The sequence below is a fragment of the Macrobrachium rosenbergii genome, chromosome 8 (genome assembly GCF_040412425.1).
Source record: "Macrobrachium rosenbergii isolate ZJJX-2024 chromosome 8, ASM4041242v1, whole genome shotgun sequence".
In the NCBI taxonomy this organism is placed as follows: Eukaryota; Metazoa; Arthropoda; class Malacostraca; order Decapoda; family Palaemonidae; genus Macrobrachium; species Macrobrachium rosenbergii.
The window spans coordinates 32,087,650-32,105,003 of record NC_089748.1 but is presented as its reverse complement, the minus strand read 5'-3'; the positions used below and the strand labels follow the sequence as shown (position 1 = coordinate 32,105,003).

The following is a 17,354-nucleotide window of genomic DNA, read 5'->3' as shown; positions in this document are numbered from 1 at the left end:
GACTAACTTAGGAGCATTTTCCAGCACAATATGTGGGCAAATATCACAAACCCCAAAGTATATTATATTTGTGACCAATGTGCAAAGAAGCCACGTCTTGTTAGCATTCTTTGTTTTGAAGCATATCATACCAATAAAGTATCCAAGAAACATTGCTGGTAGTATGGGAAATTATTATAGAATGTATTGATTGGTGTACAGAAAGGATGGTTAGTGTTATTGATAAGGGTGTGAAAAAGATATTTTGTATGGTTTCCATTTTACCCCTTATCATAACCTATGGGCATGGAAGGTGCCTTTGTATTGTTATGTATTTTATGGTATAGCAAACACTTGTAGAGGGAACAAGAAGTTTTGCCAGTGTGCAAAGTGAATATATATCATTCACTGATAGTGTACTAGAAGGATTGCCAGAGCTTTTAACAGAAATATTAAAAAAAAAAATCCGAGAATCCAACATGTTTTGAATGTTTTCCATTTTTCTACTTTTTAATTCTTTTTACACATAATTGGTAAGTTGTGACCTTAAATGTTCAGTCCTGAAAATATAGTGCTTAAAGATGTTTAAAAAAAATTGATCATACTGAAAGGATTTTCAATTTTTCATGTGAAATGTACACTTTGCTGAGGATGAGCTGAAATAAATTTTACAGCCAAAGGCTTAAGAGTGTAGTTTAAACTAACACCTGTCTTCAAGGCAGGAGTGTTTTTTGGCCATCACAATAGAATTACCATTTGTGGATGAATGGAAATAGAGTACATCAATACTTTTCTGTGAAATGTGGACAAACACTCTTGAAGTACCATTCTGGTAATTTCATTTTATGTGACACTGTCACATTTGTTGTGTCACATTGTAAAATAGAATTTTTCTTTCCATTTCAGGGAACATATAGGCCAGGATGATAATAAGGGCATACTGGTAGTAGTGTAGATTATGAATTTATTTTTAATTCCAAGAGGCATGCTAATAATGTGAATTGTGTTCCCCAAGACTTAAACTTTACAGATAATAGAGACACAGTTATCAGGAGGGAATCACAAAAAAAAATATACTAATGTATAATTAAAACCCACAATTTTTCACAGATATTTGTGGTGAATTGGTGAATGGCTTCATCTTGCACTGTACTTCACATCCTTTTCTGATATAAAGCTTACAAATTATTATTGTTATTGTTATTTTTTTTCTAACACACCCTTGGAAATATGACCTAATGCCAAGGAAGTGGGAGGTTGTATTGTGTAGATTACGTATTGGCCATACACGTTTAACTCACGGCTACGAGTATGTGATGAATTGGGAGAATGAGCCCTTCTGTGATGATTGCTTGGTTCCACTGACTGTTAGGCATTTGCTGGTTGAGTGTCCCAGTCTAGTGGAACTTAGGAATCGTTTTTTATCATATAGCAGTGAAGCAGGTGGTAATTATAGCATGGCAAAACTGTTGGGAGAAAATATATGTATTAATAATGTTATCTCTTTTATCAAAGAAGCTGGTCTTCTCAAATATACGAGTATTTGACAGCTGTGCTGTCTTAGTATATGTATAGTTTTTTCTTAAGTTATACTGTTTTTATTGGATCAAATTTATTAATAGTTCTTTTTAGCAGAATTTTATTTATTTATTTATTAATTTATTTATTTTGGTTGGTTTTCATTTTTGTTTTTTCTTTTTAATCAAATTTATATGTAGTTCTGTTTAGCAGAATTTTATTTTTAATTTTTATAACATACTATAAAAGTGAAAAGATCACATTTAGTATTCGGCGTCAGTGACCCGGGTAGTAGTGACGCCAGATAACCCACAATTAATCAATCAATCTCATCCATCCTACAGTATTCGACTGGGTGGAATTTATAGTATGGGGTTCCAGGTTGCACCCTGCTTCCTTAGGAGTCCATCACTTCTCTCACTGTGTGCGGCTGTGTCTCATAGCCTGCTCTTCTGCATGAGTCCTGGAGCTACTCCAGCATCTAGTTTTTCCAGGTTCCTCTTCAGGGATCTTGGGATCGTCCCTAGTGTTCCTATGATTATGGGTGCAATATCCACTGGCATATCCCATATCCTTCTTATTTCTATTTTTAGGTCTTGATACTTATCAATTTTTCTCTTTCTTTCTCATCTACTCTGGTGTCCCATGGTACTGTAACATCAATGAGTGATACTTTCTTCTTGATTTTGTCAATCAGCATCAAGTCTGGTCTATTGGCACATATCACCCTATCTGTTCTGATACCATAGTCCCAGAGGAACTTTGCTTGATCGTTTTCTATCATTCCCTCAGGTTGGTGTTTGCACCACCTTATTATTATTATTATTATTATTATTATTATTCAGAAGATGAACTGTGTTCATATAGTACAAGTCCACCACAAGAGCCATTGACTTGAAATTCAAGCTTCCAAAGAATATGGTCTTCATTTGAAAGAAGTAATAACAGACAGTAATGGGAAATGCTGAAAGATGTCAGTTACTAGAAAATGAATATAAATTAACAGATTAATAGATAAATGGATCAAAATGTGAGCAAATTATTAAATACAAGAATTGCTTTGGGGTTGTAAAGCCTTGCATCTTCCCATGAATTTTTGAGGTTCAAGTATGAAAAGTATCATTTTATTTTACCAGATATTTCTGTCCTCATGAAGGCTCTCCTCAGAAACTTTACAGTATAAGCAACAGCTTGGAAATGGAACAAGTGTTTTAAGAAAATGGAGAAATATAGAATTTTAAAAATGCTGTCAGTGCTTTTTATTAGTTATGAAACTTGCGGACCGGTAAAGAGAGTAATCAAAATTTATAGATTGGAAATAAAACAGTGAGTGAGAGGGATCAGTTTCACAAATGATCAGAAGTCAATGAAAACTGAAGTAACACCTCAATTTAGTGGACTTCTGTCATAATATGATCATTATTTCCTGTGCTACCATCTTAGATGTGATACATTTCTAGGTACGGTATCTCTTGTAAATTGAAAAGTACAGGTAAGTTTAAGTTAGGAACTACCGTATATAGAATTGCTGTTAGCTGTAAGATATCTCAAAAAATATTCATTTGCAGACTGACATAGGGTCTTTGTTGCTTATCAGGAAGGCCAGACCACCAAAGTGACTAGTAAGTTGAGGTGCTACTGTACAAAAGCTCTTCCTTGGGTGAGTCGGTAGAGTTGTGGCCTTGCACTCGTTGGGCCCAAGTTTGACTCTCCAGCCGGCTAATGAAGAGTTAGAGGAGTTTATTTCTGGTGATAGAAATTCATTTCTCGCTATAATGTGGTTCGGATTCCACAATAAGCTGTAGGTCCCGTTACTAAGTAACCAGTTGGTTCTTAGCCACGTTAAATAAGTCTAATCCTTCGGGCCAGCCCTAGGAGAGCTGTTAATCAGCTCAGTGGTCTGGTAAAACTAAGGTATACTTAACTTTTTTTAGCTACTGTACAAATATCAGTGAGTCTGGTGATATGGAGTTACTTGAATTTCAAGGAAATTAATAAAAGAGATGAGTTATTGTAATATATGCCTAAGAAATTTTCAGTATGAACACATGCAAAATGGTTTATTGCTTCCTCCTGAGTAAGGTTCTACTCATTTCCCTCTCCCTTTCCATTATTTTTTCCTTATTTTCTCTATTCCATTATACATTAGTTTGTTTGATGTTAGTTCCCATATCTTCAATAGTCAAACAATCAAGCAACCATTAGTCTGTGTAAAGTTGAGGCTGAACTCCTTTGCAATGTCAGTGATCATAGTGTCATTATTGTCCCTCACTTTTAATCACATTACCAATTTTCTCCCACCAGGTGGCTCCCTCGGTCTGCTGCTCGGTGCAAGCGTACTAACCTTCATAGAGATCCTTGAATGTGTCATCGCTTATTGTTCTCAGTCTTGCTGTAGCAAGAAAACGAAGGTTAATGTTATCTCTTAGTGTTACATACTCCTGTGTCAGTGGTCTGGTAAAACTAAGGTATACTTAACTTTTTTTTAACCTGGCGCTCTTTCTGGCTGTGTACTGCATATTATTATGTATTGTAATGTGTTGCTCAAGAGTCAGAGATGGATGACAATTACCTAATCATCGAAGTTAGTACAGGTAGCTGCTGTGAGTATAACAATATCTTTGTCGTAAAAGTACCCGAAATGTAGTTTGTGATTGTACTGTAGATTCTCAGATTCACGTAGAGTCATTTGTGGTAACAGATAATTCATAAGGCATTTGTCAACTTGTGAGAGTCGCTAATTTACACCATCCATTACATGAACAGTTTCATCCTCTCACGCCTACATTTATCTGCCTAATTTTAGTCTGTTGGCCATCCCAGGTTTTGGTGCCACCTTAAGTGAAACATTTTTTTTCATAGCTCATTTTTCAGGGGTTGGCTTAATCAGATTTCACAGTGGTTTTATTATATTAACGCTATTGTAGGATATTTAAATGTGACTATGATACCATACTGGAATAGCTGTCATGTCAAAAGTGAAAAAGTTATCAAGCAAAGTTTGAATTACTATGTGTGTGCCCATGTGTATGTTTTATTTGGGAATTTATGATGAAAAAGCCAGCAATAACTAAAAGATATTCGCTACCACGACAATATTAAGCTCGTCTGATTTCCGTGTCACTTGTTTTCTAAATTAAGATGACCATATTTCACTCAGTGGTACTGTAAAAATTCTGTCACTCTTCCAGTTTATATTGACTTGAAATTAGACACCATTAATAAATTCTGTTCCAAGCTATAATAAAATGCTTGTGCATCTGTAGTTATAGGTTTTATAAAATCTTCCCTTGTCAATACTTATTTCTGAGTGTAATGCACTATTAATTTGTTTGTAATTAGAATTGCTTTATCTAATTTATTTGGTATGTTTATCTGTATTAAAGAAATATGACATGTGGACACCTTTTTACCATTTCTTGTTATTCTCACATTCTTACCATTGCAGGTCGTACTCCACATAATGTATGCAGATAACTCATTTGAATAGTTTCCACATTTTTTGTTCTATTTGCTTTCACCATCCCCAACTTCAGTAATTCTTAGATACATCCCAACTTTCATAGAGGTAGTCCTTGTCAGGGGGTTAGTGCCATCAGTCCACCTTACGCAGTGAACTGTAGGCATTATGTAAGGTTTTTTGCACCATCCCTTCAGCCATTGCTGCAGCACCTTTCATTCCTTTTTATTGAACCTCTGTTCGTATTCTCTTTCCTCCATCCTACCTTTCCACCCTCTCCTAACAACTGCTTCAACATTATTTTCAGTGTTGAATGACCTCAAGGGTCCCAGCACTTGGCCTTTGGCCAAAATTTTGTAAGCCAATTCCAATTTTGCAGAGAGTGCTCCCTTTCTTGCTTAAACAATTCTGTGGTACACCGCTTTGCCCATCCTACCATCAGTTATTACTTTTGTTCTCAAATACCCATGACTTTATCACTTCCATTCTTCCAGTACCCATAGTAACATTCATCATTCCCCATAAGCCAGACTTATTCAGACATTCATTTTCAGCTTCTTTTACTCTGGAAAAACACTATCAAACTCTTAACCAGCCTAAGCAACTTGCCTTCACTATCACTAAGTGGCAGTACGTACATCATCTGCGAACAGTAATCTCTCCACATGAACATTCAGTTCACAACCCCTTTCCATACCCCACATTTTGCACCTGCAACTTTTTATTTCACATTATACTCTCAGTATGCCATCCATGAAAATATTAAACATGGAAAAATTGAATACCTTAGTCTTAGATCCACTTTTATACTAAACCAGCCGCTCTCCAGCCCAGATATTCTAGCACATACATCTTGTCATCATAAATACACACAGCACATTATACTTTCTAACCCATACATCATCAGTACCTTCCACATGTCTGGCAGTTCTGTTACAACTGGTTTGTGAAATCACTGCACCTTTGTAGATGAAGACTATTCAGCAACTTCTGTGGGAGATGCTTTTCTCACAGGACTGCAGTTTCTATCCTTGGCAGTCTTGTACTAGGCAGTTTTGGTCATCTTTGGATAAAGTTGTCACATTCAAGAGTGTTTTTCTATTAAGTTTATTTACGGTGCAGTAAGTGAGCTAGTTACATGTCAGTCTGTCAGACCATATCCTTTATGCAGAGGGTTAGGGGTGTCTCTGTTTACTTATCTCTGAGTTGGCTGTGCAAACCAAGGACCCATCTGTCCCTGGCGAGAGATTTGAGGGCTTATCTATCCCTTTCTGTAGGGAATTCGTAGATGATCCAGACAAGCTATTTTTGTTTCCACTGTGAGCTCTGTGGTACTAACTGCATAGGACTTGACATCTTAGGCCAAAGTGTCAATGTATTACATGTATATTTTAATTTTATCAGTATGGGTGGCACAAGGTGTCCAAGAGCTTTGTTAGACAAACAGGTGTACTGGTCATTTGCCGAGGACATCCTCCCGTCAGGGTAAGAGCTCACAAATTAGCTATGCTTAGGAATAACTTTATTGCAATCATTGAAAGCTATAGATTACTGTCATCGTACCACTTGCAACCCCTTGCTCCTCTTGGAGAGTTTAGTATCTTACCTAAGGTGCATAACTCGACAGAAGGCTGGGATTAATGGGAGAATAACTGAAACGTCTTTATCCTTCAGGTACAGGCAAGTTAACACTTTGGCTGAAAGATCCTACTTTGCCATCCTTTTAATAATAGGATTTTAGGGCCATATATAGATTATTACTATTTATGGTCTAATTGCAAAAATGATTACTGCTTACCATCCTACAGGGTTCCCTGATTTTTTCCTGGAGTTATAGTTCACCATTAGAATTTTACTTTGGCGCATGGCCGTATCAACCTTAGCATCCTAGGCGAGATTGTATTGGTGGTTGCAAGTGATCAGTTATCTTTCCCCTGCTCATTATAAGGTTGGGAAACTAACAAGTATGTGTATATATAGAATGTAATAGCTTCCGTTTTAAATCCAATTGTTGAAGCCCTTGAATCAACTTTAGTTATGGCCAAATTCACAATTAATTGAGTAGTTATGGCCAGATTCACGATTAATTGGGTATGTTACAGATTTGATTGTGTAAAACTTAACAAGGTCATCCACATATACATTATTTTCAGCCCAAGTAGTTAACTTTTTTGCGATGCCATATATTTGCCATTATAATTAGTGTGCTACCAAGAACACTTCCTTAAGGAACTCCATATTCTAGTTTGTAAGCTTTTGAGTAAATAAGAATCTATAGGTATGCTTGAAATTGTCATTAATTGGGAATTTTTTTTTTTTTTACAAATATTAGCAAGTGTCCACGAATATTATTATAAAATGTCTGGAGAATTTGAGTGTCTTCATATGATGTCAGATTCCTTTTGAATGTCATAAATAAATATTGTTGTACAGTAGTTATTTGTTTACATTCAAAGCCTTGGCTAATGTAGTTTTCTATATGGGCTATTTGGTGACGTTTTGAATAACTTGCATTACTTGAGGCTCTTCGCAGCGTCCCTTTGGCCCCTTGCTGCAGCCCTTTCATCCCTCTTACTGTACCTCCATTCTTATTTTCTTCCATCTTACTTTCCGCAACCCTCTCCAAATAATTTTTTCGCAATGCAGCTGTGAGGTTTTCCTCCTGTTACACTTTTAAAGCCCTTGTAATCTCAATTTTCCTTTCAATACTGAATGCCCTTACAGGTCCCAGCACTGCTTTTGGCTGGAATTTTATATTCCATTCCAATAACTGGAGATGTGGTCATTTCTTCTCTCAGTAAGCAGTTTTTTCTTTGTCATGGCTAGTTCATTTCAAGGTTTTCAGTGTGTTTTAGACAAGGTCTTCAATTTTGGTTTAGCTATTTTCTTTTTGTTCCTCCATATTTGACAAGGCATCATACTGTTTTGGTGCTATTGTGCCATTTGTTTTCCTGGAATGTGTTTGTGTTTTGTTTTAAATATGGGAGTTTTGGGAAACCTGGTATTTTGAGGCCTGCTTAGCAAGAGAAATTGTTCATAGGTTCAAGTACCCCTCATAGTTCAAGTTTACCTTCTTTTGCTGCAATGTCAGTTCTTGTTATCAGTAGTTTTAATTCTATATTTTATATATGTGCAAAGATTCTTCATAACTTGCTTGATGTCCATTTCAAAAAATGCAGGTCAGGGTTGTTGTATGATCATACCCACAAACTGTAGATATCTCTTTACTACAACATTTCTTAAGCATAGGTCCAAACCTGAAGCAATGCTAGGAATATGGGGGAGAGGGGGCGGGACTTGGAATTGCAATGTTCTCAATGAAACACTTCTTACTCCATACCTTGTCTTATTTCTGTTAGGAATCACGAGACACATTAGTATTGTATGTACGCTTTCAGGCAGCTGACAAGTACCTATATGCATATCACATTACAATAGTTTACTTTTATAATACTGTAGGTTATTCTTAATTATAATATGACAATGAATTTCAATGGATACCACAAAAATTTAGAGGGTATCAGTCATATTCTAAGATGAACACCTTGTAGCCCAATTCAGTAACTGAAATGATCTACCATAATTGCAATCTTAATGCAACACTTAACCAAGAAATGTGTGCAGACTAAAGTTTCTGTATTACCAAAAAGCCAAGATTAGAAAGTCACACAATTACATCATACAGTATATGCATCCTGTGAAAGGGCAGAATACTGAGGAAATAAAAATTGGGAAACTTATCAGTACATGAAATGGATTTAGTAAAGTAATGAAGCCAATTAAGGAGCTCAGTGGTAATATCTGTTACTTGAAGGAATATCACAGAAATTCATGTAACATCCGCAGATAAACTTGCATCTAGCCCTCATTAAGGAATAATAAAAGCCAAAAGAAGTTCAAGATTTCAACATTATAAAAACAAACAAATATAAAGGTTCAGATCACTGTGGGAAGTAAATTTAGATGAACAATACAAAATCACACAGTATTAAATGTTTACATAAATAACTTTGAAATTAAAACTAGCACCTAGGGCACTTTTGTTCACTCGACACATGTTCAAGTACTGCATTTTGCAGGCACAGAAAGAATAGTACAGTCAAATTGTACTGTACTGGATCATGCAGTGAAAATGTACTGGACTGAATATGACTCTAGTGCATCGTTACTATTGGGCAGTTTAGGATGACCACCAAATACAGTTTTTAGACTCTCGTAGAGGGAAGACCAATGGCTCTATTTTTGAAAGACGTAGAGAAAATTGAGCAAGAAGTTGAAGAACAACCAACTGGGGAAATGCAAAGGGAACTGATGGAAAGGAACTGATACACAGGAACATAGCTGGGCCCATAGCTATACTACAAAAAAAAAAAAAAAATCATTTACAGTAACTAGAAATGTCAGCTAAGCTAAAACTCATGATAAAGTACATAGTGCTATTTTATAAAAAAATATAAAATTAAAACTCATTTTAATATTAACATTCAGTACCAATCAAATATCCTGCTACTTAATAGCTAACATCTAAGAAGTCGATATTGCCAAGCAAGTGCACGGAAAATAGTAACTGTGTACAGTACTGACATAATCCTCACAGCTATGTAGTTCACAAACACTGCTGACTCACTGTCAAGTGACATTCCACTTTTAGTACCTTCAAGACATAGCTGTAGAAATACAATGTCAGTTAGTTGCCAAAAGGAGTCATAAATATCTTATCTTCATTTTATAACAAACAACCAGACACTCACAATGGAATGACTCTAGAATGATCCTTGACTATTATACAACCTTATGACAACAAACATGACCCTCAATCCATCTAAAACAAATGTATGTGAAGCCTTTATCCAAATTACAGATATATATGGTATTACAAACCCATATGTCAACCAAGTTTTCCTTACTGGGCTAACAGACCCATGTAGAGCATTGTTTTACAAAAGCCCAGTATGACTCGATGACATGCAATAGAGAGACAGCAATTTACCTTTGGAAACACATTTGAACAAGGAGTCCTAACACCTTCCTTTCAATAATCACTTCAGGAGCCTGTTCAGTTATCAGATAAGAATATCAGACAACAGGACACACAGAAAGTTGACGTCCTCTTGTGGGGAAATACTGTTTCATGTATTTGAATAACAATGATGATGATGATCTTATGACAAATCAAGCAAAAACTTCTTTCAGTTTTCTTCTGAAGATGTAAAGAGAAACCCACAAGATTCCTGTGTACAACTTGTTTACTTGTAAATATTTACATATTACTTTAATATGTAAATATTTACAAGTAAACAAGTTATACACAGGAATCTTGTGGGTTTCTTTTGGTCTTATGACAGTTATTTATAAAAATACTGTAGTTACAACCACTTGAGCTATGGACTCTGGTTCTCACAGGACTGGCCCAATGAATTTGTTCTCAAAAAAGGGGAAAATTAATTAGATTTTATGAGATAAATTACATTTCATATTAGGCCAACCAAGTTCCTAACTTACTATTTATTAAATGTGAATATTTCTACAATATGGGAAAAGTAAATGTCATTAATATTACCAGTAATAATCAGAACTCAAGTTTTGCTCAGTATTACTATTTTTACTACACAAACATTTGCCGTAAGAATTATTCTCTATAAACGTTTTTGCGTAAATAAATACAACCCATTTTTTTCCATTTCCTTTGCATATTTGCACCAACCAACTAAAGGAAGTTAAAACATGTACCATGCTATAATTTATGCATTTGGTAGATTTCATTACCATTTAAAAACACACAAATTCCAGGAAAAATATAACATTGAGAGGAAACAATTGCAGAAAATTTAAATCTTGATTGATATCTGGGTCTACAAAGCAGTGTGTTTTTTCAGCCAAAACCGTTTATACACAAATTTTTAACAGCTGACAACTCATTCTAGGCTGTACATTTGTAGCTGTGAAATGTAACGGTGGGCATAAAAAAATGATGCAGAGGAAAGATTGTACTAAAATCTAGTACCATATACATAATAATTTTACAGAAAATGCAGTTTTGGTTTCAACAAAAATGAGAGCACATCACACCTCATAATACAGTTACCCTGTACCTGGTACAGTCAAGTGAACTGACAACCAAAAAATTATAAGTACAGTATCATACAAAACTGTGGTATGAAGTGTTGACAGGTAAAATGCTAAAGATGTGATAGTTAAAGGTAAGTTACATGTGTCGGACAAATTAACATAGGTCATGGGATCACAGGTTCTGTCCGAGACTTGAGAACAAGACTGAATACTGTTAGTTTTTTCATTTCGTGAGAACAACTTGAATAGCTGTAAACAGTTAGTGTACATCACATTCACATGTTGACATGGAACAATTTTTTTTTTTTTTATAGTGAACACATTAGTTCTGAGTGATTGCCAAAATATCTGACATAAAAGATCACTTACCTTCAATGTACTCTGCTACTTGTTTTGGTAATTAAGGAAATGAAATAAACCTTGAATACTGTATATTCAAAGTCACTGGCATCTTACCATTACCAGAAAACATCACCATCTTTGGTTGTTTATCTGTTACAAAATGCTTTGTATACTTCGTGTATTGTATTGAGAGAATTTCCACTGAACACATCAGGAAGCAATAGAACAGTATACTGTACAGAAATTTCTACACAAACCAATCATTACACACTCAAGAGGAATAGCACTCCACAATTTGTACGAAGAAATTTATTACACTTATGAAGTTCATACACAAATATTTACAAATATTTTGCTGCCTCGCTTTATATTACCAGTTGGATCGATATCAAGTTCCTAGAAGCACAAACAGCTAAAGCAAGAATAAATATCGGTTATAAAAATTTCCATCCACAAAATATGTATGAATAACTTTCAGAATGCTACGATGAATAAAAATCCAAAGTTCTCTTTTTGTGGCCAGAGTCTTACACCTGAAACCCAGTATTCATAAGGATCAGTTCTCTTGCAATCCATGAATATCCTAAGTTTATGTACTGTACATGCATTGCACGGGTCCAATCCTCATATGAAATCTTTGGTCCTTTCTCAAAGGAAAAACTGAGAGTGAAAGAAATGAATCACTACTGCATATACAGTATATGTGAAGGACATCAGTAATGTTTAATGCAAGAAAATATCCTAAGAAGGTTTAAATTGTCAAGTTTTCAACATTTCAGATATTGTCTTAAATATTCCCTGAACTAACCAATAACGCATGATAAATATCACATCTCCATATCCTTTGAATACTGAAGTTCAACCATATCTTTTGAGTGCTGGGTTTCAATGGTGGCTCAGCTCACCATCAATACCAAAGGTTTAACTAAAGAGCTAATATTTACATGCTGCTTAACAATGATTATCCACAGGTCAAAAGTTCAGTATAGAAGAAGGTACAGGGTCCTTAAATACTAATATTTTTTTAAATTTACATCTTTACAATCGCAGACACCCTTACGGCTAAGACTAAACTGGCAACGCTTTGGAAACTGTGGTCTTCACTAACGAGGAGCAGATGCTCGAGAAGAATTTCAAACCAGTCTGCCCACCAGGTATATTACTCAAAACAAAGCATAACAAAGATACAACTTGAATAATGGCAGCAATAGATGTAAGAATGGTTGACTGTAAGCTTAGAGCAAAATACAATGTTGCGAAAAGGGATGAAAAGTACACCGACGTAAAAAGTAGCCGTTCTGCAGAGAAAAGGTGCTTCAAGTGATTGACTGGGCCCCATAAGAAGGAGAAACTGAAAAGAAAAACAAATGTATTGAACAATTTTCCCTTCCAAGGAATTCAGCCAACGAATATGACGTTTGTTTGTATCAATTTTCAGGAACGTTTCAATAGGTTTTCCAAAATCATTAGGTAACTGCAGTATATCACCAGTGCAAAAGGCTATCAAAAAGTAAATATAGAACAGTAACAATTTTTAAAATACCTACCTTAGCACTGAGAACAAGCTTCCCAGCGTGAAGAGCAAGGAAAATTTGCGTGCTTTAAACACCAAAAGAGGAAAATACATGGCTGCTAGGGAAAAGCAGATCAATCCCATTGTAACACAGGCTAAAAAGCCAAGTATTCTCTGTTTACGACCCTGAAATGAAGAGCACCTTCATCAAAAAATAGTTTAACATACTGCCATTTTATTAAAAAGGTCACTAACACACAAGCAGTTACTGTACATAATGTTTTTCTTTCCTGCCAACTTAGCCAAGAAAAGATTACATGTCTCTGATATAGAAAAGGGCTTCTATTAATCTGAAAAGCAAAATCTCCAACTTTATTTCAAGAGTGAATTAGCCACATAAAAGTCTGATAACTTCCCCTAAACTCTGATAAGAATCCCTTGAATTTTTTCATTAAACTCTTAATATTAACAAGCACTAATTCAAGTTCCTTACTTCATTATTCTTTAGTGTAAACAATTATAAACAGAACTGATATATAATTCCTCTATTTTGGGCTGACAAAAGAAAAATAACCTGTGCAGACTGTTTTAGATCAGGACAGCCAAAGTGGTCACGTGAAATCCACATAATAATGGCACTGATCATGTACTGATAACATTGACATCTTTTCCGTATGGAATGTGAGGAATACGTTCTTAACAAGCAAAATATTTATCATTAAATACATCAAGGAACTGTAAAATTTTCGAAGTGGCCATTTGTTCTCTCACATATCTTCAGAAGCTTCAGTAAAGTTGTCAACCACATGGCAGGAGAAAATGCATCTGCTATTCCTTTGTTTTTTTGGAGTTCATGTTTGTCACTTTACACCATCCAACAAAGAAACATTAATTTTTCCTAATCTCAAATTTATGCACATTTTCAGAATCTCCCTATTTCTTCTTTTGTTCCAGGCCTTAAGTAATCCTGGCTATCGATCCTCAAGTGTCAAAAGTGGTAACCATAACATTTTAAGTTTATCATAGAAATGTTACGCTATAAATTTATTTGTAATTTGTTACTACTTCATTTGCTGACACTGCAGTAAACTATATTAGGTTAGGTCTAGGAATGGGAGGTTGGGATGATTTCCTGTAAATGGGCCATTCTTAGAATGAAAAGCAATTACCAAAATCAGCAAGACTTAAATATTTTATTATGTTCAAGAAGGTACACAACAGAACAAAGACTTCATTAGACTTGGTACAAACTATGGTGCCATAGGCTATTCAAACATTTGCCAAATGCTATTTGTTCATCACCGATTAACAGTCTACTCACAATTCAGTATCTATTCATTTGCAACGGATGTGTAATAGAATCAGAGTTTTCAAAATGAGATAAAAAGAACTGGCAATGCAGAAATGACTTAGTAATTATCACAGTAATTACAAGGAAGAGCTCTGCACAGAGATATTGTTGATTAATGACTGAACACTATGAAAAGGGTGTATATGATGCAGTAAAGGTGAGATAACTTGAAAAATTTACCAAAATAATGTGAGAAATTTACCATCTTGTGTTTGTTTTTAAGTTTATCCCCAAAGGGGCTGGTACTAAACATGGTGTCCTGTGGAGCTTTTCTGCATGAAAACAAAACAAAAGATGGCTAATTTCTCACAGTATTTTGGTAAATTTCTCAAGTATCTCACCTTTACTACATCGATTACACCTTCCATGTTGTTCAGTCATTAATAAACAATATCTTGGTGCAGAGCTCTTCCTTACGAGTTACCAAAATATTTACCAACATATGTAAGCTACCAATGCTAGCCTAACCCATAGCCCTAGGTTAAGCTAAGACTGTAAGCACAAGACAACCTTACATACAATAACAACATTAAATAGCCTAGCCTAAAAAAATTATTGAGAAATCCCCCTCATTTTATAGCTAATTAGGTAATAAATATGGTAGCCTTGATATATGTTAAATGCCCAAACCTGAAAGAGGTTATAATAAATCTTATTTGTTTGTTATAATACATCTCGTTCGTTTTTAAGCTAATTATGCTGTAACTAGAGTACACTGTAACTAGGTTGGTGTGATATATGTTAAATAGCCTTGCTTAAAAGTTGTACAGGGTGGAATGCAAAGTAAGGGGTCACAGATTACATGGGGGTCCTGGGGGAAGCGAAACCCCAATGGACATTTCAGGGCACAGAATCGAGCTTAGGTTAGATAAAGTTAAGTCTGGGTACGTCATATTCCCTCAGAAATGCCTACAGTAGCCCTAACCCCTTACTCTGCATTCACTCCAAAATAACTTTTAGTAATTATTGCTCTTTATAAATATTTACCATCATAAGTAAACACCAATGCTAGCCTAACCCTACAACCCTTGGTTAAGCTACAATTCCAACAAGTAAAAATGTGCCAAAGTTTCTTCAGTGCAATCGAGTTTTCTGTACAGCCACTACAGCTTATAATCAAGGCTGTATGAGCCACAGCCCATGAAACTTTAACCACGGCCTGGTGTGGCCTATTCTACAGTATATTGTTGCCAGAAGCATGATTATGGCTAACTTTAACCTTACATAAAATAAAAACTACTAAGGCTAGAAGGCTGCAGTTTGGTATGTTTGATGATTGGAGGGTGGATGATCAGCATATCAATTTGCAGCCCTCTAGCCCCAGTAGTTTTTAAGATGTGGGGGCAGACAGAAAAAGTGCAGAAAGACAGATAAAGCTGACACAATGCAAAAGACAGCCTTACATACAATATCACCGTTAAGTACAATAGTCTAAAAGATGTTCTAATAAATCTCATTTGTTTTTAAGATAATTAGGTTATAAATATAAGTAGTAGCTTTAGCCTATATTAAAAATCCTAACCTGAAAGTGGTTATAATAAATCTTTTCTAAGCTAATTAGGCTAGGGTATAAATGAAGCAATTTTGATATACATAAAATAACCTGGCCTGAGAGTTGTTCTAATAAATTTAATTCATTTTTAAGCTAAATGAGCCATAAATATAGTAGCTTTGACATACATTAATAGATTTGAACTAATTACACTATAACCAGAGTAGTTCTGGAAAATGTTAAATAATCTAGATTGAAATATTCTACTAAATTTTTCATTGGTTTTTAAGCTAATGAGGCATATACTATAACTGGAGTAGTTTTGATATGTTAAATAACCTCACCAGAAATATATATGGTAAAACTATAGAACAGCTCCGCATGGACTATTATCTTGGAAATTGATTTTTCCTATACTTTAAGTGTTGCTGATGCAGAAGGTGATATTGTTTATTGTCGGCCATCTCTATCCAACATGGGTGGGGACCCTTTGGGAATGTGGGGCTTTGAGTGGGGGAAATCGCTGGGAGAAAGACCGGACTGACGCTGCTGTTATGGAATGGTTCTGGGGATGCGCAAGTCATTAGGGGTCATATGTTCAAAAAGGGATTGGCTAAGGAAACCTATTATAAAATGAACTATAATAACCTAACACACCCTGACCTAACCTAACATAGTAGGCTGGCCCCCACTGAAGGAAACTCCGTGTTTTCCCAAAAGTTCCCCTGCAACACTGCGCATGCACGATAGCATACCAGGAAGGCCAGCTTACAAAAACATATCAGTTCTGAGGTTAATTACAGTCGACCCACAAAAACTTGCAGTAAATTCTTGATAAGCATCAAAATACTTCAGAAAAAGTCAATTTCCAAGGTAATACCCCATGCAGAGTTGTACTATAGTTCTACCATATATTCTAATAAATCTCCCTCGATTTTATGCTAAATATGTCATAAATATAGTAGCTTCGCTTATGTCTAATAGATATAAGCTAACTGAATAATATAATTGGGCTAGAGTAGGCTAGCTTTGATATATGTTAAATGAATTTATACTAATTATGCTATTACGAGAGTAACTTTGTTTTATGTTACGTAACCTAGCCATGAATTTATTGTAATAAATTCAATTGGTTTCAAGCTAAATATGCCATAAATATATAATCTCTGACATACATTAGATTAACCTAATTCGGCTATGGCATAATTACAGTAGCTTTGATATCCATTAAACAACACAGACTGAAATATATTCTAATAAATTTCAATGGTTTTAAAGCCATTTATAACATAAACACAGCAACTCCGGTACTCACGAGGCTGGGAAAGCAGGGGTCGGACTGGGCAGAGGAAAACCAGGATGATGATGTGGACGAAGTCGACGTCGATGTCGACCCTGTCTCCTCATCTTGCGCCCCTGCGGTTCCATTTCGAGCGAACCAGTTGCTGATTTTGGGTATCTTGATGTCGGCGATGGTCGTCGGAAGGAGCGGTTCCTTGGCTTCGGATTTGCCATCGCTCCTGCTCAGATATTCCTTCAGCTCTCTGTTGAGGTCTGTCATTTTTGTTTTGCTGTCGGCAATGTCTCCTGGCGCTACGGAACACTTGCGAGGTTTCGATGAACTCTTTAT

General features: G+C 35.5%; 2 protein-coding genes across 2 annotated transcripts in view; one reads left to right on the top strand and one right to left on the bottom strand.

Annotated features, from left to right (window-relative positions):
- LOC136840661 (acid-sensing ion channel 3-like) overlaps nucleotides 1-7,390 on the top strand; it is a 30,435-nt gene extending 23,045 nt beyond the window's left edge. The window contains exon 6 of the mRNA XM_067107372.1: nucleotides 3,802-7,390. Within this exon, the coding sequence (XP_066963473.1) occupies nucleotides 3,802-3,926 (125 nt within the window). The 3' untranslated portion in view covers nucleotides 3,927-7,390. The remainder of the gene's footprint in view (nucleotides 1-3,801) is intronic.
- Nucleotides 7,391-11,662: 4,272 nt separating this feature from the next.
- On the bottom strand, nucleotides 11,663-17,354 carry LOC136840662 (uncharacterized). Its single transcript, XM_067107373.1, has 3 exons — nucleotides 17,040-17,354; nucleotides 12,916-13,067; nucleotides 11,663-12,719 (listed from the first exon to the last, which is right to left on the bottom strand). Exons 1-3 carry the CDS (start codon nucleotides 17,283-17,285, stop codon nucleotides 12,437-12,439), a joined length of 681 nt encoding a protein of 226 aa, XP_066963474.1. The 5' UTR covers nucleotides 17,286-17,354; the 3' UTR covers nucleotides 11,663-12,436.

What these genes read in the sequence shown, in the direction of transcription:
- LOC136840662 (XM_067107373.1), bottom strand. Translation starts at nt 17,285, where the DNA reads ATGACAGACCTCAACAGAGAGCTGAAGGAATATCTGAGCAGGAGCGAT. An exon ending in ACCCCTGCTTTCCCAGCCTC is followed by an intron (nt 13,068 to 17,039) that starts GTGAGTACCGGA and finishes TCTTCATTTCAG; the next exon opens with GGTCGTAAACAGAGAATACT. An exon ending in AGCTTGTTCTCAGTGCTAAG is followed by an intron (nt 12,720 to 12,915) that starts GTAGGTATTTTA and finishes TTTTCTTTTCAG; the next exon opens with TTTCTCCTTCTTATGGGGCC.